The sequence below is a fragment of the Chenopodium quinoa genome, unplaced genomic scaffold (genome assembly GCF_001683475.1).
Source record: "Chenopodium quinoa cultivar QQ74 unplaced genomic scaffold, ASM168347v1, whole genome shotgun sequence".
Taxonomy (NCBI): Eukaryota; Viridiplantae; Streptophyta; class Magnoliopsida; order Caryophyllales; family Amaranthaceae; genus Chenopodium; species Chenopodium quinoa.
In genome coordinates, this window is record NW_018742770.1 from 3,245,010 (window position 1) to 3,267,366 (window position 22,357).

A 22,357-nucleotide genomic window follows, 5' to 3' on the forward strand; every position below is an offset into this window, starting at 1 on the left:
CCTAAAGAGAAAACAGTGGAAGATGAGTCTACAAAGACAACAGATCCGAAAGGTAAATAGTGGAAAATGTACATATTCATTACCTGAAATGTTCATTTATATTGTATATAGTAAACATTTGTCATCCAATTTAATAAATGTTTATTTAATCTTTTATATTTGATCATTTCATATGCAGCACAAATTGCACCTGATTTTGTTCAAATTGAGGATGAAACTTATCTTCTAGATCAAGATGATGATAAAGTTTCCACAAAACTTAGTGAGGAGACAGCTCCATCATCACAAAAAAGTGATCAGTCAACCAAAATGAAAACAAGATACAAAATGGTTGCAAGGAAAAACAAAAACAAAAGCCTTGTTGTTGTGCCAAGTGGTAGAATTACAAGGAGCCAAGGTAATCATAATACTTTTCTGTTACACAATAAATATTACACTTTCAAATATACTAACATAAATTTTTTTTAAAAACAATAGATGTTCTGTTAGATGAATCTGAAAAGGGAAGCCTGAAGAAGGATGTTGAACCTGCTAAAGAAACCGCAAAAATAGGACAGAAGAGAAGAATGTCTACAAGGAATTTTCCTATTCAAAAGGAAGCTGATGCACCACCTCCAGCACCTACTCCAATAAAAAAAATGGCAGGTGCTCCTGCTGAATATCCTCCAGACCAAGGCAAAAAGGGTAAATGTTCAATCTTAATGTATAGAATGATCATTTATGATGGTATATCATTAATGTTCAATTTCAATATATAGGTGGGAAAAAGAAAACTCTAGAAGAAGTGAAGAAAACTTCTAAGGTTGCTGGCAAAAGAAAAGCAGGTATATAATGATATATTATAAATGTTCAATTTCTATATATAGAATGATCATTTGAGAAAACAATTTTGTTCATTTTATCATTTGCTTACTGTACATTTTCAATACTTAAACAAAATTATATATATTTAATTTTCAGATGTCAGTCCTGCCAAGAGAAATGCTGGAAAGAGAAAAAAAATACAAGAAGTACCATCAGATGAACCCTCTCAAGATCCTACTGATGAAAGTTCTACTGACAGTGATGATGATAGTGAAGAGTCAGTTTATAGAGCAGAAGAAGAGCCTGTCAGTGAGGATGATTATGAGGTGGAGGAAGAGGAGGAAGAGGATGAAGTAAAGCCAAGGAAGAAACAGGCAAAGAAAGGGAATTCAGTGAAGGCAAAGGTTGAAAAGGAGGAGCAAAAGATGGTACTGTATGATGAAGGAAAGATTGAAGGTAGGAGAAAAAAGAAAATGAAAACTGAAATGGTTCAAGCAATAGAAACTGATGAAGTTGAGGAAATTCAGGAAGATGAATTTGAGGAAGAGAAATCTTCAAAGAGAGGAGGACATGTGAAGTTCATTGCATGGATAAAAAAGATGACACCTACCCAAAAACAACAAGTTGTTGATATAGGGTTAGGATCACTTCTTGACATTAGTTTACCTCAACTTGATCAAAAGTTCTGTAACTGGTTATTGGGAAGTTTTGAAGAAAATAGCCAGTGTTTTGAACTACCAAAGAATGAAAAAATAGAAATTGAGGTAGAGGATGTTAGGGTAGTTTATGGCTTGCCTACAGGAGAAATTCCAATTGTTGAGCCAAAGTCTGATAAAATTAGTGAGGAGTATGCAGAATTTCTGAAGAAATGGAGAAAATCATGGTCAGGAAAAACTCCATCAGTGAGTCAGGTATGATCAGTTTTAAATGTTCATTTTAAATACATTAAATGATCAAAAGTATAAATGTTTTGTTCATTTTGTTTGCAGATTGTGAATGGATACATAAATGATAAATTCACCAACAACAGACCACCAAGTGAACATTTCATTACTAACTTTTTAGCAGTGGCTGTGAACTGCTTGATGAAATGTGTATCAAACAATCAATGCCATTTCAAATTTCTTTATTCTATGATGGACAAAGAAAACATAAAAAATTTGAACTGGTGTCAGTTTGTATATGACTCACTTATCAAATGTCATGTTGATTGGAGAAAGCAGCAAGGCAAGGGGTTCTACAAAGGCCCTCTTCAATTTCTGATGGTATATTCTTAGATACAAAATGTTCATTTAAATTTAAATAAATGCACTTTTTTTTATTGTTTATGTTCTGTTCCATGTTTTCTTTTTTCTTGTAGTTGTTCTATTTTGATAGAGTTCAGAGGTTAGACAAAAGGCCTCCAAGAAAAATTCCTATCATATCTGCATGGAATAGAGACATGGTTCTTGAGAGGTTGAAGATTGAATTAGAATTGGGATTTGGGAGAGGGAAAATTCTACCAAGGATTGCTGCAGAAGTTGAAGAAAGTCCTAAGGTTATAAAATGATCACTTTTGTTAACATAAATGTTCATTTGTATAATCTGAAATGTTCAACTGCATAATTTTTAATATTCATTCATATAGGTTTTTATGGATGATTTTGTTTCCCTGGTAAAAACAACTTGTTCAAACCTGTCAAAGCTTTCTTCAAAATTGGTGAAGGCAAAGGATATCTTCCCTGGAAATGACTTGGTGAAAAAAGTTGATGAAGTTTTAGGAAAGGTGGTAGCTAGGGAACCATCAATTCTAAGCCAAGATGAAGAATTCTTTGGCAGTGAGGATTTCCTAAATGCACTTGCACAAGCTGAGAAGAATCTGATGCAAGGGTCTGAAAAGCAAACAACTGAGAAGCAAATGACTGGGAAGAAATTAACCAAAAAGGGAAAGGAAAAAGAACAAGAATATGACATCAGAAAAGCTTTCAGCTTGGGGTTGACTCCACCTTCTCCAGCCATTGGTAAATTCTAACTAAAAGAGACTATATATCCTAATTTTTATATGAAAAATTCTAAATTTGTGGTCTAAATTGTCCTAAACAGAAACAGGGCCCACCTTTTCAACACTTGGTGATATAATTGAACAACCAATAATTTCAACAAATGGTAATATGTTCATATATTTAATAATAATGTACATAAACTTAAGTAGAAATGTTCATTTCTAATTATTATGTGTAAATACTATTAACTTAGTGTATCTCCAAAATGATGATTTATAATACAGCTGAAGAAAAGGATGTGGGTAAAACTTCAGCAGCTTCAGAACAAAGAATTGAAGAATTTTCTAGAACTGGTATAATGTTCAATTAAAAAGTGTAAAATGTTCATTTACAAACAAGAAATATTCATTATTAATTGTATTTTTTTGTTAGACGCAGCAACTGGTTCAAAATTTGATGCTGACACTAGGTCAGATAATGAAGGATTGCCTAGAACAGGTATAATGTTCAATTATAAATACTCAAATGTTCATTTACAAAGAAATTATATTATATCTAATTAAATTTTTTCTTAGATGCAGGATCTGGTTCAGTGGTTGATGCTGACCCTAGGTCAGATGGTGGTGAAAAAAGTGATGATCCAAAAAACACAGTTGAAGGTGGAAAACAAAACAAGGAAGATGTTTTTGAAAAAACAAAAAATGATGAAAAAGTGGAGGGGTAAAATCCTGAAGACATGTCTTACTATTAGGGTTATGTAATGGTGTAGGATAAAATATCTAGATGGAACAATTTAACTTATGTTACTATCGTGTTGTAACTTGAAACTGGTGTTTCTCAAACTATTGTATGTGTGAACATTATTTTGTTGAATATGTAATATGAATGTGTGGTTTATGTTAAATCAATAGGTTTATGTTAAATCAATATCTTTCATTTTATGAATTGAAAATGATTCAGGGTGTTACATAAGAAGCTTTTATTTTATTAATATGTACTGACATTGTTTCACTTTTCAGTGAAAACAAGAAGATTGTTGCTTCATCCTCAAAAGTCACAAAAAGGTACATTATTTATATTAAGTAAATGTTCAAAAATAATAATGAACATTTTCATATACCTAAATGTACATTTGTGTTATGTAATATGACCAGGAATGATGATAAGAAAAAGTCAATTGCAGAAAAGAAGAAAAAAACTGAAAAGGAAAAGGTTGAAAGGTATAATTTCAAATTTATTTATATACACTCAAATGTTCATTTATGTTCCTCATAATTTTCTTAATTTAACAATATTTTATATTGAACAACAAGACCAAAACGCGAAAAGAAAACAATTCCTCCTGCTTTCCGATCTCCTTACTTGGTCAAGTACAAGGATCTGTTTAAAGATGAGAAAGCCATGAACCAAATTGCAGTAGACTTTGCTCTTGGTGGAAAAGATGAAAGGTAATTACTTACACTAATTAAACTTAAGGTTTAATATCTTTTATAAAAATATGTTCACATTCATATTATTAAATGTTCATAATGCAGTGCACTCTTATACTATGATGGCTTGAATCTCATCAATAGAAATGAAATGAAAACTCTTGGAGATGATGTTGAAGTGACAAATTGTGTCATAGATGGATGGGCAAGGTTTCTTAATCATAAAAAGCCGAGAAACAAGATTTATTTCTCAACAGTGCTTCATGTTAGTCTTTCTTCTTTTTTTATATTATTGATTCTATTTTCCTATGATAAATAATTGCTAAAAATTCATTTAACTTCTATATGTTTGTTTGTATTTCAACAGCACATTATGTGCACAAATAGAGTTTGTCAAGAAGGATCATCAATGAAGACAAGAATTAATGCCTTCATAGAAAGAATTGACAATGAACTGAAGTTGAATAAAATTGACAGCATTGTTGGATATAAACAGGTATTAATTCTTGTTTAATACAAATGTTCAATTACATTCAATATATTGTCCAATAACATTATATAATTTGTTCAGGTCTTCTTCCCAGTATCAACTTCTCAACATTTTTTTCTGTTGTGCGTCAATCATATAGAAGACAAAATTCATATAATTGACAATAGAAAACTACCAAAAAAGGTATCAGTCAAAGCAAAATATGAAGAACAACCAAAAATGATGGTGAGATAATATGTTCATTTATAGTTGACTACATGATCAATTATTTTTATTTATTGTTCATGTCTTCATCACAATACAAACTTCTAAACAATTTTTACTCTTTTTTCTATCAGTTAAAAGGATTGGCAGAGTACATGAAACACCTTGGATATCAAGATGCAAAAAGAATTGAAGACTACACAGTTGTTTTGGAAAAGATGAAATGGCGTAGCAACAATGACTATACAAACTGTGGAGTTTACATTATGAAGCATATGGAAACCTTCACTGCTGATCCTAATGAGAGTTGGATTTGTGATTTAAAACCAAACAATGTAAGAGTTATAAATGATCAATTATTTAAGATATAATATTCATTTATGAAACAGTAAAGATTGTTTAATTAAAATTTGACAATTCATTTTGTTCAACAGGTGGAACAAATTAGAAATCTAAGGCTCCAATACACAGCAGAACTGATGTTATTTGAAGAAAACACTGAATCAAGAGCAAATAGAAGGAAAGCTAGAAAATTTGCAACTTTGTAGTTTCAAATGTTCATTTACAACTATGTATATGTTCATTTCTTATATATGACTATTTTTTTTTTTTTAGAAGTAGACTTATGGATTTTATTTTAATATTATTGTAATTGATATTTCATTTTAATCTTTGAATGAAAGTTTTTTATATAATAGATCGAAAATTCAAAATTACAAAATAGTAATTAAATCAACATTACAAAAAAGTCTAATGTTTATAAAGTTCTGGAATACTAATTATTTATCTTTATTAGCCAAACGTTTAGCTACACTTGTATCAAAAAAGGCTAACAACCTATCATATTTAGAAGAAATCTTTTTAGAACCTAATTGAACATTTCTTGATTGAAGAATTGGAACACGAGCACCTTGATCATTTCTTTGAACTGTGGGAGGAGTAACTTGAACATTCTGAACAGGAAATCCTTGATCATTTATTTGAACCGTAGGAGAAATAACTTGAACATTTGTTGATTGAACATTCCTGGAGTTGGATATGATCATTTCTGGATTGGTGTTTGAACAATTCTGAGTTTGATTTTGAACATTCCTGGGAACAGTAGGTTGAATAACAACAGGAGATTTTGTTGACGCACTAGTATGAATTGGAACTCTTGGATTAATTTGAGAGTAAGTTTTAACACCAGAAGCACCTTTATTTGCAACAAAATTAGAACAAGGTTGAACAGCAGAAACACCTTCAAGATTTAAATCCTTTGCCTTTAAAAAAAATTAAATTGATCATTAATAAACCAGTATATGATCAGTTACAAACACTTATACAAACAAATATGGAAAAAAAAAAAAACCTTAGCAATAGATGAAATATCAACATCAATAGATATGATAGATGAAAGAGAGCTTTCACCAGTAGCCTACAAAAAAACCAAAAAAAAATATAAAAAATAAAAAATTAAATAAAAAAAAATTATAATATAGATCATAAATGTTCATATACCTGATCAAAATCATTGGAAATACTATGATTTGATTCCTTAGAACTAGAAGGAATTTCTTCTACAACAGCTGATTTTAAGCCGACCTATATTTTTAAATTATAAAAATCAATATTAATAAAATATAAATAAAATGTTTTTTTTGGCACATTTGAATTTACCTGAGCCCGTTTATTGCTCAAAACAATCAATTCAATGGGATCACTAATAGAATTAGCATAAGTAACAGCACAACCGTTCTCATCAAGTTCCTATTTAAAAAGAAAAAACATAAATGATCATTTACGAAAACTGAAATGATCAATTTGAAAATATGAAATGATCATATACCTGTACAACTGCTTGCCCTATACCCCTTTTGTAAGGAGTGTACAGAGACTTTTTCCTCTTGAAATTACCCTTTGCCTTGTTACACTGCTTCTCCAAGGTACTCTTAGGCCTTACATTCCTCTCACCTTTAGGCCTAGCTTTTGGAGGATTCTTGATCTCAAGATCAACAATTTCAACCTCTTTAACAGGTTCACTAAAGTCAATTACACCTGATACACTCTCAACCTTTTCTTTTAACAGATTGAAATAACACTCAACCTCTGCCCTTGCATTCAAAGAATTCTGACAACTTGTTATCAACTTAACAAACTTTCTGATTGTTTGTGACCTCCAAACACTAGTAGCCACAACATTTGTCCTCAAAATAGGTTCTTCAATACCATGACTACACATGGCAGCCTTTGTCCATCGTTTCATTATATACTCTTGTGGAATATTACGCACACAATGCAAATGATATACTCGAAGAGAATGAGAACAAAGTAAACCAGTCTCACTAAAGTACATGCATGTGCAACAAATTGCATGTGTTTCCTTATTAAAAACAACTTCATGCTTAATTATATCCTTCCCAGGCCTCCAAAGAAGATATGAATATTCTGGAAAACGCAAACCATTATCAACATGATCATAAGCTGTCCCCCTAATGAACTCCTCTTCAAAAAGAACATAAGCTTGAATAGTGTACAATGATCTTGCATGAACTAATATACCAATATTAGCAAAAGCTAGGTGCCTATTACCCCTCAGAGTATTGTAATCTCTTGCACCTTCCTTACTTCTCCACTCAGAAATGACATCAAGAAAAACATGATAAAAATCACATAAACCTTGAGTCTTATTAAGACGTTGTGAAACTGACTTATTAGTAGTTTCACTACGTTGAGAAGACAATATACCACCAGACCAATACTTCTTAGAATAAGCAGGACACCACATTTCCTTTATTTTATACAAATCACATAACCAATCATCATTTTCACATTTGTATTTATCACACATCCTGTATAACAGAAATGATCATATATTAATTTAAAAATGAACAAAATATAAATTAAAATATGTACATTTGTGTAAAGAATAATGATCATAAACAATATGGACACTAATAATATTATGATAACATACATAACAAAGTAAATTGTATGATCATATGTAAAACACTACATGTTCATATATATATCACATAATAATCAAATATATCACATAATAAAAATAAAAAATAAATACAAAAAACAATAATTTACCTTTTCCAGAAATATTCAAATTCAGCAGGAGTTTCACAATACTTCAAAAGATATCCAAACAAATCTGTAAAGCCTTCCAAAGCTCTCAATGCTCCAATGTGTTTCTTAGAATTTTGTTCAAGATGCCATACACATAAACGATGATGAACAGTTGAAGGAAAAATGTTTCTTATACCCGCTGCAATCGCTTGTGCTTGATCAGTCATAATTGTAATGGGACTTTTCCTCCCCATTGAGTGCAAAAATGTATCAAACAACCAATCAAAAGACTCGGTGCGCTCATTAAGAATAAAACCCATACCAAACATGACATTGTTACCATGATGGTTCATCCCAACAAATGGAGCACATATCATTCCATATTTATTAGTTCTATAAGTTGTATCAAAAACCAACAAATCTCCAAAGTAATGATAATCTCTCATCATCCTACCATCACGCCAAAAAAAACTAACTAAAGCACCACTATCATCTTGTTCAAAATCATAATAAAAATCTGTCTCATCCACATGTCTCTTGGCAAAATATTTAATCAATTGGTTACCATCACATCCTTCAATTTGGGCAGCTTTTTCAGATGACAATGCATTATAAGCATCAGAAGCAGTAAAACAAAGATTAGGAGATCCCCCAACCTCCTTCTTTAGAACCCTCAAAGAATCAGTAACTTTGACTCCACTCAATTTCATTGTTGAAATGAAAAGAAGCTGCTCTTTATTCACATCTCTTTGAGACCTTATCAAATGCCTTTTTTCAGGAGGAATCATAGCATGATTATGAACCATTTCATGTCTTGTACATGTATAGACCCCTAAATGATCAATATGAAACTGCACAAAAGCTAAACAACCAGTTCGATGATCCAACTTCTCATAAATCCTTTTATTCTTACACTTATTATCTTTGAATCCCTCATTACAACAAACAAATCTTTTCATCAAAAAAGAATCATCTCTTCTTCTCTTACTCTTCCCAATTCGAATTCCAAAACCTTTCCTAAAAGCATATTCATTATACGCTTCGAAAGCTTCATCTTCAGATTTAAATTCTTTATCCTTTAATTCAGACTGTTCTGCTTCTAAATACATAATATCATCATTTTTTTCCACTGCACAATATACAATTATAAATGATCATAAAGAGTTTCATGAATGAACAATAACAAATAAGTAAAATGTTCAATATCAAAACAGCACATGATCAATTGCAAAAAGAATTTCAGCACATAATATTTTGAACAATATTTTCATTATTTACCACTACACATAATATCGATATAAAAATGTAAAAATAAATGATCAAAAATGACTTTAAGACTGAACATAAACACATTAGTAACAATGAATAAGAAAACATAAACGATTAATTGAAAGTATAATCTACAAAATATACGACAAAAACACACAATTCTAAAACACAGAGAAAACAACAAATGAAACAACAAATGAAGCAACAAAATGTTCATACAAAGTACAACAATCCAAAAACGTTCATCATAATGTAATCAAAGTAGTAAATTCAAAAATCGAAAGTGAATAATAATACATCAATTAAGTTCAAATTAACAGAGCATTATAACAGAACAAATTAGGGATAATTAAAAATTGAAAAATTATGATCACAATTACTCACATTGTTGCACAAACGAATCAACGAAACGAAGTCCAGAAGGAAACACACGCTCGCAATCGCGATCAAAATCAACGCAATCTCCAGATGCAGAATTCGCCATTGATGATCGGTAACAATTAACGAATTCGTTCAAAAAATCAAATGAAGAAGATGAATTAGCGAGAGAAAAATGTAGATCTAAAATGGAGGTTGGTTGATCAATTGAAGAGAGAGAAAAAATAGGGTTTAAAATCATATATATACATAAATTGAATAATAAGAATCAAAGGAAAAAGGAAAAAAGAGGAAGAAAAGAAAAAAAGAAAAAAAGGAAAAAAAAAAAAAAAAAAAAGGAAAGAATCGCAAATACCAGCTACAAAACGACGTAGCATAGGGGGGGTGTAGGGAACACACCCTACACTAGGGTGTAGGGTAAAATTTTCATAAGAATTATGAAGAGAAATGTCAACCCATCAACAAAAACAGCCCAAAAAATGGTATTTGCAAAATTGCAAGCTGCTACTCCCAATCAAAATGACAAAATCAAAGCCCAGTAACATAATTGGCCTAATTCTGGACACAATACTTAAATACTTAATGACTTCTATGCGCATCTAGTTGACTTATGCAGTTGTCAAATACAATTATTTTATTATTATTTTTTTTAATATGTTTTGCATAAGTTAAATTAAATGTACTAGTATATAAACACTTATTTTCAGTAATCTATTGAAAGCATATGTAACAAAGTAAAATGCTGTTGGATTTTACATCTCTTTTATAATAGAAGAAGTGTTTTACTCAAGAGTAGAGAAGGGCAAATTCAAGTCTCTATGTGCATCTAAGTGCATACTATACTATCCATGCAAACATCTCTCGATAATTAAAAAAGAAAAAAAAAAGTGATTGAAAATATTACATAGCTATCTACATCCCAAAAAGACAAAAACCATGTAGAATATCTTATATTTTGTGGAGTAACATTAAATGCTGATCAATTATACAATTTGTAGTATTTGATAAAATATTACTCTGTACTATGTGTAAATATTACGTGTAAAGCTTATTTTATTGCAAATATCGTTACATACACCCTTACAAATTACAACTATTGGATTAAACATAACGAACTTAACTTTTAACACTGGTAAACATAAACTTAGCTTAAAACCATAACTACAATAAAACGTACAATACAGTACTTAGCATCATACATTCATACCTTCATGCATAAAAATATATAACACAAACACACCACTGCACCCTGGTTCATGACCACACTATAGAGTATATATATAGTACATGATTAGTATGTACTAATCAATTTCGCGGTGTTGATTGACATGTTTTCATTAAAAAATTGGGCACGAAGTTGCTCTACCACCTTCCTATCCACCTGATACGCCTTAGTAAGAACATCATCTAAAATTCGCGGTATAGTCCCAAACACACCATTAGCAACATTAACACGCCCCGGATTTTGGCTTCCAAATGAAGCAACAGCCAAAGCATCTGTCTTCTTAATATTAATTTGGAAATGGATTAGACCTTGAGGAAAAACAATCATGTCACCTTTTTTGAGTATAGTGTCATATAGCTTATAATCGGTTGTAACAAAACCGGCATACAATGACCCCTCTACCACGGCAAAGATCTCCGAGCCACGAGGGTGCCAGTGAGGGGTGTTTAGGCCAAAGGGTGCAAAGTCTACCCGTGCCATGGACACCCCTTGTGTGTTAATGTTAGATTTCGGGAAAACTCCTCAATCTGGAGTGTGCACCATTGATCAAATATATAGAGTTTACAACGCTAGGATAAGGAATCCTAGATACGATAAACATACAAAATATACATTAAATATATCCTAAACTGTGACAAATATTATCCTAAATATAATATCTATCAGTTAACACCGGGAAATCGAGTAATGTCGATTAGGGTGGCATTTGCTCCATTAGTGTTGTTTGTCTCCGCGAATGTTAAACCCTTTGAACAAGAAATCATCTATTGTCACATGCTTAGGGTTCTTGCAAAGCCTTCCATTGACAACCACTGCAAAATGTTGATCATAAAAAAAATGTTACCATCAAATTAAATAACATAATATAACAAACTAATACTCCGCACATAACAGTTTAATACCTCTATCTTATTTTCAGGTAAACAACTACTCGTAAGAACTAGCTAGGAGTATCCATTTAAGGTTTATATTTTGGTTTTCGTTCTATCAGCTTTGGTCATTTACTTGGAAAAATCTAAATAAGCAAAATTGATAAAATGAACAAGGAAAACACATGATTCATGAACGCATACTGTTTCGGGGTATTTTGATGTGTCCTGCGGGAGAGTTACAATTCCAAGAATGCCCTTCGACGCCTGTGCCTGCAAAATCACGAAGACTCCTGGGGGTAGGAGCTCCGCCTCCGACGATCAAGTTAGTAAAGATACGGGAGGTAGAATGCACGTAATGTAGAAGTTACTTCTCGCGTAATGGGAGAATTCTGCAATTAATATTGCTCGGGGTAAGTGTTTTTCTTTTTGAGGAGTATTCAATGTGAACAACAAATGTTCCAGCCCCCCATTAATGAGGGTCCTTCCACTATTTATAGTGGGGAAGAGATGGTTTCCCTTTTAGGGTTTAGAGGACACGTGTCAGCAGAGGATTGGAGCCCTGCTGACCAACGGCTGGATGCCACGTGTCACTAGGCCATTGGGCCACGTGTTATGGGTATTTTTACCCCAAACATTTGCCCCTCACTGGTGCTGACGTGGCAGGGTGCCACGTGGCGCCGGTGAAAGGTTTTTTTTTTTTTTTTACAACTCTTCAGATTCTTTTTGAAGGACGGAAAAGCAGAAGGCGAAGAGTCACGACTTTTCACCTTCTGGGACAAATTCTATAAATAGGAGAAGATGTCCCCCGAGCTCTCATTTACAAACTTTGCCAAATTTCTGAAAATTTGAGAGCAGCCGGCAATTTGAGAGTTGAGAGCATTCGGAGTTGAGATTCGTTGAGAGCAACCGGTCTACAGACCGTCTGGGTCGTTGCAAGCTAGCCAAAGGTTTTCGAGAGGGTAATCAGAGAAACCCAGCCGGATTTTGAACCGCCTGCGTCTTCGCAAGCATCCCAAAGAATTTCCAGATTTTCTTCTAGGTACCGTCTCTATTCTTTCTAGCTTTTTCATGTATTTCCGTTTGAGTCTTTTACTCGCATTTTTGTTCATTGGTCCCATAAGTAGATGGACCCCTTATACCCATACCCGGAACCTAGCTGTGAACTCAGCCGGTTTATTAGTACGGCTGAGTCTAGAACTGGGTCTGCCGCCTCTGTTCTTTGGGACAACCCTTTTTCAACACCCATATCGACCGACTCTGTGTCTGTGCGACACAATGGCCAGAATCTGGTCTACTGCCAGAGATCCCAACTACAGAAGTGGGAGCTCAGATGAGCAGCCGCCTGAGGTCCCAGCTTCAGGCGGTGAAGTAGAGCAAGGAGAGGTAGAGCAGAGAGGCTCACCCGGGGGCGCTCCTAGCACCCCGGGTGATAGCATTTTAAACGAAGAGACTGCTCCCCTCCAGGAGACCAGAGAGCAAGTAGGCTCTGATAAGGAGGTCTCCAACTCCCCAGCCGGCTCTGATGCCGGTCACGTTCAAAGTAGCAGTAGCAGCTACTTAACCGAATCTGAGGATAGCGAGGAGGCGGAGAGGCCTTCTTGGGATAATAGGAACTATCCTCTCATGATCGCCGTCTCCTCTAAGGACCGCGAGCTCATGCGGGCTGCGCTGCCAGATTTTATCAAACGGCGGCCGCTGGGGGGTGACTATACAATAAAAATCCCGGCTGCTCTGGGAACAATATGGTGGGAGGATGGACAACCGAACGCGAACGCTTGGTTCGGGTGCTACGAGGCGGCCTTCGTGGCCGGAGTCCGCTTCCCTCTCCACGACACAATAAAAGCCATGCGGGTCAAGTCTTATTCACAGTCTCGATCGCAGCCGGGGGATTCTCCAATCAGCCGGCAATCTATAGGCAGAGCATATGCGAGTTTCTCACCGTCTGTTTCTGGTGCAGATAATTCTCCCCGCTGGCCGGACGGGGCACAATATGCCCGGGCCATGCTGAAAGCCGTCCCCAGGGACGAGAAGGAGGCGATCCCTGGGATCAACTCCTTTAATGCCGACCGGGTGTTGGTCGACCTGGCCGACGTATGCTCCAACAACCATGCGGTAATTTTCTTGACGTGCATTTTTAAATATGCAGTATTAACCGGCTGTATTTTTGCAGGCTATGCTGCGCGTAGAGGGGCTCAAACGAGCTTATACCCGCAAGTCTGAAGAGGTAAAGAGAAGCAAACGGGCTGTTGATGACGCCCATAATGTTGCTGACTACTCTTTGTACATGCATGGCTTAGAATCTAAATCTATACGCATGGAACAGGCGGAGAAGACCAAGGCCCTCCAACAACAGATTGATCAGCTGAAAAACCAAGTTGACCAACTGCAGGCGTCCCTGGATGATGCCAATAAAAAGTTGGAGGAACAGAAAGAGCCCCTCCAACGGCTGAGCAAGGCGGAGACTGAAAATGGCCGCCTTGCCAAAGAGAATGAGCGCCTGCGCAAAGAGGCGGCTGCTGCCAATGAGAACTTCAAGGCCACCTTGGAGTCGGAGCAGGAGAGGCTCATTGAAGAGAATGAGCATGACTGTGCAAACCGGATGCAACGGGCGTTTTCCCTCATCCACCCGGAGGCGGACTTCACCGTCTGGGAACTCGCCTTCAAATATTCTGATCTTGCCATTCTGGCCGAGGAGGCGAATGAGCCGGGGCCCGGACCCTATGACGCTTGGGTTAGGGAGGAGATTGCGCGACGGCAGGCGGAGGCTGCTGAAGAGGAAGAAGTTCCTGAAGCCGACGCAGCCGCTCACCCTGATCCAACCCAGAACCAACCGGAAGAGGACTGGTTCACTGTTCGCCTGGAGTAGCAACTACTTCCCGGCCTGCGCGCCTTGCATTATCTTGTAATAGCACCGGATGAGATGGGCTAAGCTGTAATAATTTTTATTTTGAATATTAACATTTTCACCGGCTGAGCCGACTTTTGAATGCTTTTTATGTTTCTGCACTTCAATACTAGAATTCTTGTTATTTTTTTATACATATTTCTGCGAGGATAACCAAAAGAACCCCGCCGGTAACACTACCGCTTGGGTCTTCGCAAACAGCAAAGAAATTTACTAGGGTTGCCAAGAGGACCCCACCGGTAACACTGCCGCTTGGGTCTTCGCAAACTAGGCGAAGAAATTTACTAGGGTTGCCAAGAAGACCCCACCGGGAACACTGCAGTCTGGGTCTTCGCAAACTAGGCGAAGAAATTTACTAGGGTTGCCAAGAAGACCCCACCGGTAACACTGCCGTCTGGGTCTTCGCAAACTAGGCGAAGAAATTTACTAGGGTTGCCAAGAAGACCCCACCGGTAACACTGCCGCTTGGGTCTTCGCAAACAGCAAAGAAATTTGCAAAGGTTGCCAAGAGGACCCCACCGGTAACACTGTCGCTTGGGTCTTCGCAAACTAGGCGAAGAAATTTACTAGGGTTGCCAAGAAGACCCCACCGGGAACACTGCCGTCTGGGTAATTGCTCCTGGATAGCGGTCTGGGTCTTTGCAAGCCAGGCGACTATCCATATGATATAGCTCGAATATACACTAAGTGCCAACATTAGATTCGGGAGCCAGTCGGTTTATACTGAATTACCGGTCGGGACTTCGCAAAAGAATCACGCCAGATTAGGATGTCCATTCACCGGTTGGGCTTTTGCAAGCATACCCCTGAATGAATTATGGCCTAGACCAAATGTTTTTAGGCCTGCTCTTAGAGAGTCAGGCGGCGGTATTGAGTACCGGCTGTCCTTCCAAAAAGTGAGCCGGCTGCAAGTTTGGGGTTGCTAGCCTGCCCTTTTTTGGTGCGAAGGATCGTCAGGCGGATTTTTCCGCCTGTGTGATCGCTTAGAACAATTTACCACCCAAATGGGAGATGTTCTCTTCGATGAATTCACCCGTATGGGTGTCACCGGATGAAAAAATTAGTTACTGGTGCCGCTTGTGGTAGGCACAAGACATGGCGGCTGTATACAAAATTGAATGTAATTCTCATTAATCATTTGAAAATTTTCAAAAGATGTACAATACTTAGAAGTAGTATTTTTTGAGGTTATCTACATTCCAAGTTCTAGGCAACTTTCTTCCGTCTGGAGTTTCCAGGCGGTAAGTGCCGTCTCGTACTTCTTCAAAGATCCGGTAGGGTCCCTCCCAATTTGGGGTTAATTTGCCTTGTTCATTGGCCCTACCGGTTGCCTCCATTTTGCGAAGCACAAAATCTCCTTCTTTCAAAGGTCTTTTACGAACCCGCTTGTTGTAGGCTCTAGTCATACGCAGACGGTAGATCTCATGACGCAAGGCAGCATTCCCCCTTCGCTCTGGAAGAGCGTCTAATGCCAACCGCCTAGCTTCCCAGTTAGCCTCCTCATCATATAACATAATGCGTAGAGTAGGCTCATAATGTTCAATGGGAAGAACTGCTTCAGTGCCGTATGTCATGAGAAATGGGGTCTCACCGGTTGCCCCCTTTTTGGTTGTCCGGATAGCCCAAAGGACATGAGGTAATTCCTCTGCCCATAGTCCACCGGCTCTTTCTACTTTCTTCTTTATCCCGTCTGAGATCAACTTGTTAAAAGCCTCAACTTGACCGTTTGCCTGAGGACGGCCAACGGATGCAAAACAATGGGAAATTCCTTGGTCTCCCAACCAGGTCTTCAGGACAGGCGTTTCGAACTGCGGTCCGTTGTCGAAAACCATGGACATTGGAACCCCGAACCGGGTGATGACGTTTCTCCAGATGAAAGAAATCACGTCTTTCGTTTTAATCCCTTTTACCGCCTCTGCCTCAACCCATTTGGTGAAGTAGTCTACTGCTACAAGAATGTAGCGGCGGCCGCCTGATGCAGGCGTATAAGGTCCCAAAATGTCCATGCCCCATTTAGCAAACGGAACCGGACTATGGATTGCCGTGAGTTCTGTTGCCGGTTGATGTATCAACTTAGCGAATTTTTGGCACTTGTCGCATCTCTTTACTAGATCCATGGCATTCGCTTCAAGGGTGGGCCAGAAGTACCCTTGCCGTCTGGTTCTTCTGGCCAGGGACCTGCCGCCAATATGCGAGGCACAAAACCCCGCGTGCAGATCTTCCAAAACTTCTCTCCCCCTATCCGGGGTTACACATTTCAAAAACGGCTGCAGGTATTCCTTCCGGAGGAGTTCCCCTTGATGCATAACAAAACTTGAAGCACGCTTCTTGAGCGCTGATGCTTCTGAAGGGTCATCCGGCAAGGTACCATCCGTCAAAAAGGACCGGATGGGATCCATCCAAGTAGCAGTTCTGTCCAAGACTCCAATGGGATCATTCTGAATACTTCGTTTTTCAATGACTTCCCAAAAGACCGTCCTAGGAGCATCACCGAAGGCTGATGATGCCAACTTTGAGAGGGCATCCGCCTGATTGTTTTCAGACCGCGGCACCTGTCGCAGATGAAATTCATCGAAGGACCCAGCCTCCTCTTTGACCGCCTGCAAATATTTGATCATAGCCGGATGGGTGGCTTCGTAGTCACCAAGGTATTGGCTAACGATCAGCTGTGAATCTGAGCAGGCGTCGACCTTTCTTGCACCGGCTGCCTTACACATGCGCAATCCGGCTAGCAGGGCTTCATACTCTGCCTCATTGTTGGAGGCTTGGAACTTAAACCGTAGTGCATATTCAAACTTATCCCCTTCCAGGGAATGACAGATAACACCTGCACCACAGCCGTTCACCGTAGAGCTGCCGTCTACAAATAACTTCCAGACCTGATCAGGGTTTTCCGGGTGCACCGGCCTAGTCATCTCGACAATAAAGTCGGCAAACGCCTGACCTTTCACTGCCCGCCTGGGTTCAAAAGTTATCTCAAGGCCTTGTATTTCAACAGCCCACTTGATCATTCTACCGGATGACTCTATAGCAGTCATCGTACGCTTGAGCGGCTGATCTGTGTATACCACAACCGGATGTGCCAAAAAATAAGGCTTCAACCGCTTGACTGCTACGAATAAGGCCAACCCAAATTTTTCGATCATGGGGTACCGGAGCTCAGCATTTTTAAAGACATGGCTGATGAAGTACACCGGCAGCTGAATGCCGTCTCTCTCAGCGAGGAGAACGGCACTAAGGGCGTGATCAGAGACGGCTAGGTACATGTATAGAACCTCCCGGGGTAGGGGGCTCACTAGCCTTGGCAAAGAATGCAAGTGCTGCTTAAGCCTCTGGAATGCCGCCTCTGCTTCTTCACCCCATTCAAACCTTGACCTCTTCCTGATTGCCTGGAAGAAATAGAGGCACTTGTCACCTGACCGGCTGAGGAACCTCCCCAATGCCGCCAGACAACCGGTCAACTTCTGGACCTCTTTTACAGTGCGGGGAGACTTCATGTCAATTACCGCCTGTATTTTTTCCGGATTAGCTTCGATGCCTCTTTGGTCAATCAAGAATCCGAGAAACTTCCCAGACTCAACACCAAATACGCATTTCTTTGGGTTAAGCATGACCCGGTGCCGCCTGAGTATGGTGAAGGTTTCTCGCAGGTCTGCTAGGTGACCCGTCTGTAGCTTGGATTTGACTATCATGTCATCGATATACGCCTCTACATTCCTGCCAATCTGGTTGATAAAAACGGTGTTTATCATGCGCTGGAATGTAGCCGGTGCATTCTTCAACCCAAACGGCATCACCGTATAGCAGAATAACCCCTGATCAGTGACAAAAGCCGTCTTCTCCTGATCTTTCTTCCAGAGAGGTATTTGATGGAAGCCGGAATAAGCATCCATAAAGCTCATTAACGCATGGCCGGCTGTTGAGTCGACTAGGCTGTCAATCTTTGGAAGCGGGTAGCTATCTTTTGGGCATGCTTTGTTCAGATCTGTGTAATCCACACACATCCGCCAAGTACCGTTCGGCTTCTTTACTAGAACGACATTTGCCACCCAATCCGGGTAGTAGCATTGCCTAATGAACCCAGCATCCAACAACTTTTTGACCTCAGCTGCTGCCGCTTGAGATCTTTCTCCACCATGATCCCTCTTTTTCTGCCTAACCGGCTGCTTTTTGGGATCTACGGCTAGCTTGTGGACAGCAAGATCCGGGCTGACGCCTGACATCTCTTCCACTTCAAAGGCAAAGACGTCTTTGAATTCCTTCAGCAGCTGGAGCAAGCCTTCTCCCAACCGTTCGAAGGCTACCGTCCCGACCTTGACTGTTCTTTCAGGACGGCTGTCATCTAGGATGACATCAAGGCAGTCACCAGCCGGCTGAGGTCGTTGGTCATCTGACCTTTCCCCGGCTAGTGATTGTTATTTCTCCTTTTTGACGGGTGCCAGTTGGTCCGCCTTTCTTTTCATACCGGCTGCCCTTGGAGCCGGGACTGCTGGGTCGCAGTTATCAATATCTATGGGCTCGCCCTGGCCGGCTGCACCCATAGTTGTCTTGACGTCAGAGAGATAGCACTCTCTTGCCGTCTTCTGGTCCCCGCTTAGGGCACCGACTGTACCATCATCCTTTTGAAATTTGACCAACATGAGGGACGGGATGATGACAGCCTTAGATGCGTTGAGGGTAGGACGGCCAAATATCATGTTGTAGGCGGACAGCTCCTCCACAACTAAAAACTTGACTATCATGTGGCGTCCTTGCCCCTTTTCACCCAGCCGGATCGGAAGATCTATGCTTCCGACCGGATGCACTACTCCACCCCCAAAACCGACTAGTGGGTGAGGAGCCTGGTGCATGTTACCGGATGTGTACTTGAGCTTGGTCAAGCACTGATAACTGATTAGGTCAGATGAGCTCCCGGTGTCTATTAGGATTCGGCCAACCTTCTGGTTGGCAACCTTGCATTCGATGACGATGGGGTCATCATGAGGCCGCCTGACCTTGCCCCGGTCCTTTTCAGAAATAAGGACCTCAGGAAAGATGTCTTTCGACGCCTGGCCCTCATCCACTGAGTTGACCAGCTTCCTGATGTTGTCTTTGGTGCCCCGGATGGTAGGACCCCCTCCGGCAAAACCGCCTGCTATTGTGAAGATGGTCTCTTCATCCGTCTCGGAGTTTGCTGGGCCGGTTTTTGCCGCCTGCCCTTTCTTGGCCTGGGTATTACCCTTAGCCTTGGGTAGGTAGGATTTTAGGGCCCCCTCATCTGCCAGACGGTCCAATAGCCGCCTGAGGCTATAGCAGCCATCGGTGTCGTGGCCGACATCCTCGTGGTATTGGCAATACTTTCTCTTGTCCCGTTTATTCACGGGGCTTTTCATTTCAGCCGGTTTGTCGAGAGACATCCGGTATTTGATTTCCAGGAGGATGGTGGAGCAATCTTTTGCGAACTCGTATTTGGGAGCATACGATTCTGACTTCCGCCTGATCTTCTGGGCCGGCTGTCCTGATCGGTCAGCTGCCCAGACCCCTTTTCTCTTTTCTTCCTTTCTTGCCGGCTGATGCTGTTGCCGGCTCTTTTTTTTGTCAGACTTTTTATAATCTGACGGCTGCTTGACAGCACAAAGCTCCGTCGCCTGTATATAGGCTTCAGCTTCAATTAACGCCTCTTGGAGGGTAGCAACCCTCTTCCGGACGAGGTCAAACTTAAAGGTCGACCCATCCTTCAGACCTCGAAAGAAGTCTGTATAGGCCACTTCGTCTGATAGTCCTGGAATCTGAATTCTCATCAGATTGAACCGTCTGACGTATGACCGGAGGCCCTCCCGGTCGCCCTGCTGTATTGCCCCTAGGTCGAGGCTAGTCTTTTTGGCAGGAATATTCATTGAGAAATTTGACGTAAACAAGTACGCCAAAGTTCGAAAGCTGTTGATGCAACCGGCTGGTAGGTTACCAAACCACCGCTGGGCTATGCCCTTGAGGGTAGCCGGGAAGCATCGACACCAGACGGCATCATCTAACCCCTGGAGGTACATGAGTTTAGAGTAGGCCATTAGATGGTCTTCTGGGTTGGTGGTGCCGTCATAGGCCCCACCAAAACATTCTTGATCTTAGGCGGCTGTGCCGCCTGGGTTATCTCTGGTGAGAACGCCGTTGGCTGTTCCCCCAAATTTAGCAGGCGCAGCTGCCAGTCCGTGGGTTGGAACGGCTGCTGCGCTTGCCCACCGAAAAGACCCGGTGACATAAAAGGGGATCCACCCAACCCATTCGGTGTGCCGAATAGGCCAGGCTGGATCACTTTGGGTCCAGACCGGGCAGAAGCTTCGCCCGTCTGGCTCCCAAGGTTCGTTCCCGTACGCCTGTGTGAGACGTCATGGAAACTGTCCGGGAATGTCGACGTTGAGGCCGACGCAGACGCCTGACCTCGCTTCTCTTGGAGAAATGTGCGGGCGTCTGAGAATGTTTTCTTGGAGCCATCCGGCTGTACGTGCCGGATGGCCTTTCGCAGCTCCCCTTGAGGAAAACGGAGTCTGCTTGGATCAAACCTTAAGCCCTCCCCCTCCTTTGGCTTGGGATGAGGGGTAGGAACTCGTTCTTTGACCGCCTTCTTTCCAGAAGGCTTCTTGGCCGGCTGACCCTTCTTTGGAGTAGCTGACCGGATGAGGCTCTTGATCTCACCCTTGAAACTATTCATGAAAGACATGAGTTCGTTTCTTGTAACGGGGGCTGAGCCCTCCACCGTTTGGGCAATTCCAGCCGGTTGCCCGGCTGGGTTGCTGGGAGCAGCTTGGCTGATTTCCCGTTCTCTTCTATCTTTAGCACGAGGGTGCTTCGTTCTGAAAGACCCATCCGGGGCCACATATGTTTCAATTTCGTCTCCACTTTCATGGTCCGTCTGGACCTCAGGCTCGACCACAGGCCGTTTGCCCTGATTCGGTGACACAGTATCAGAAGTCATCTTAGAAGTACTCTCCCCACAGACGACGCCAAATGTTTCAGGGTTTTTTGATGTGTCCTGCGGGAGAGTTACAATTCCAAGAATGCCCTTCGACGCCTGTGCCTGCAAAATCACGAAGACTCCTGGGGGTAGGAGCTCCGCCTCCGACGATCAAGTTAGTAAAGATACGGGAGGTAGAATGCACGTAATGTAGAAGTTACTTCTCGCGTAATGGGAGAATTCTGCAATTAATATTGCTCGGGGTAAGTGTTTTTCTTTTTGAGGAGTATTCAATGTGAACAACAAATGTTCCAGCCCCCCATTAATGAGGGTCCTTCCACTATTTATAGTGGGGAAGGGATGGTTTCCCTTTTAGGGTTTAGAGGACACGTGTCAGCAGAGGATTGGAGCCCTGCTGACCAACGGGCCACGTGTCACTAGGCCATTGGGCCACGTGTTTAGGGTATTTTTACCCCAAACACATACTCTTAGGCATATGCGTGCATATGCATAGGTACGTACTCTAGAATAACTAAGTAAGCTTATAATTCAAGTAAGCGAGTACTCGAGTAGAGGTCGGACCTGCTGAATGAGGGTTAGTTACACCTACACAAAAATCTTGAAGGGGTGGAGGATCGGATGCAATGGCTACGTAGAACATAAAACTCGTAGCAAGGGCTACGTATAACGTAGTCACACCAAAAATTGACATAATAATATAATAAGCAAAGTAGATGAACGAACTTATAATCCTATATATATATGTATCTAATAGTTGAAATTTTTGATTTGTTGTAGTATAAATGATATTATATG

At 40.1% G+C, this 22,357-nt stretch overlaps 2 protein-coding genes and 1 pseudogene across 3 annotated transcripts; 1 reads left to right on the top strand and 2 right to left on the bottom strand.

The window, feature by feature from the left end:
- The first annotated feature begins 3,876 nt into the window (after window positions 1-3,876).
- On the top strand, window positions 3,877-5,522 carry LOC110724745. Its single transcript, XM_021904199.1, has 6 exons — window positions 3,877-4,234; window positions 4,322-4,481; window positions 4,584-4,712; window positions 4,788-4,931; window positions 5,045-5,245; window positions 5,345-5,522. Exons 1-6 carry the CDS (start codon window positions 4,188-4,190, stop codon window positions 5,456-5,458), a joined length of 795 nt encoding a protein of 264 aa, XP_021759891.1. The 5' UTR covers window positions 3,877-4,187; the 3' UTR covers window positions 5,459-5,522.
- Window positions 5,523-5,666: 144 nt separating this feature from the next.
- Window positions 5,667-9,893, bottom strand: LOC110724747 (protein FAR1-RELATED SEQUENCE 5-like). 2 transcript variants are annotated; one of them, XM_021904201.1, is made up of 7 exons: window positions 9,618-9,893; window positions 7,986-9,093; window positions 6,739-7,741; window positions 6,570-6,659; window positions 6,411-6,494; window positions 6,262-6,327; window positions 5,667-6,172 (listed from the first exon to the last, which is right to left on the bottom strand). In XM_021904201.1, the coding sequence occupies exons 1-7, from the start codon at window positions 9,850-9,852 to the stop codon at window positions 5,690-5,692; spliced, it is 3,069 nt and encodes a 1,022-aa protein (XP_021759893.1). In that variant the 5' UTR covers window positions 9,853-9,893; the 3' UTR covers window positions 5,667-5,689. The 2 variants fall into 2 exon arrangements, with proteins under 2 accessions (XP_021759893.1, XP_021759894.1); XM_021904202.1 differs by lacking the exon at window positions 6,570-6,659.
- Window positions 9,894-10,273: 380 nt separating this feature from the next.
- On the bottom strand, window positions 10,274-22,321 carry LOC110724748 (annotated as a pseudogene).
- Window positions 22,322-22,357: the final 36 nt, after the last annotated feature.

Bases quoted from the DNA above. Each gene is read 5' to 3' on its own strand.
- LOC110724745 (XM_021904199.1), top strand. From the start codon at position 4,188: ATGAACCAAATTGCAGTAGACTTTGCTCTTGGTGGAAAAGATGAAAG. The intron at 4,235-4,321 runs GTAATTACTTAC...TTCATAATGCAG, and splicing joins CTTGGTGGAAAAGATGAAAG to TGCACTCTTATACTATGATG. The intron at 4,932-5,044 runs GTGAGATAATAT...TTTTTCTATCAG, and splicing joins AAGAACAACCAAAAATGATG to TTAAAAGGATTGGCAGAGTA.
- LOC110724747 (XM_021904201.1), bottom strand. From the start codon at position 9,852: ATGATTTTAAACCCTATTTTTTCTCTCTCTTCAATTGATCAACCAACC. The intron at 6,328-6,410 runs GTATATGAACAT...GTTTTTTTGTAG, and splicing joins TTTCCAATGATTTTGATCAG to GCTACTGGTGAAAGCTCTCT. The intron at 6,173-6,261 runs GTTTTTTTTTTT...TTTTTTTTAAAG, and splicing joins ATATTTCATCTATTGCTAAG to GCAAAGGATTTAAATCTTGA.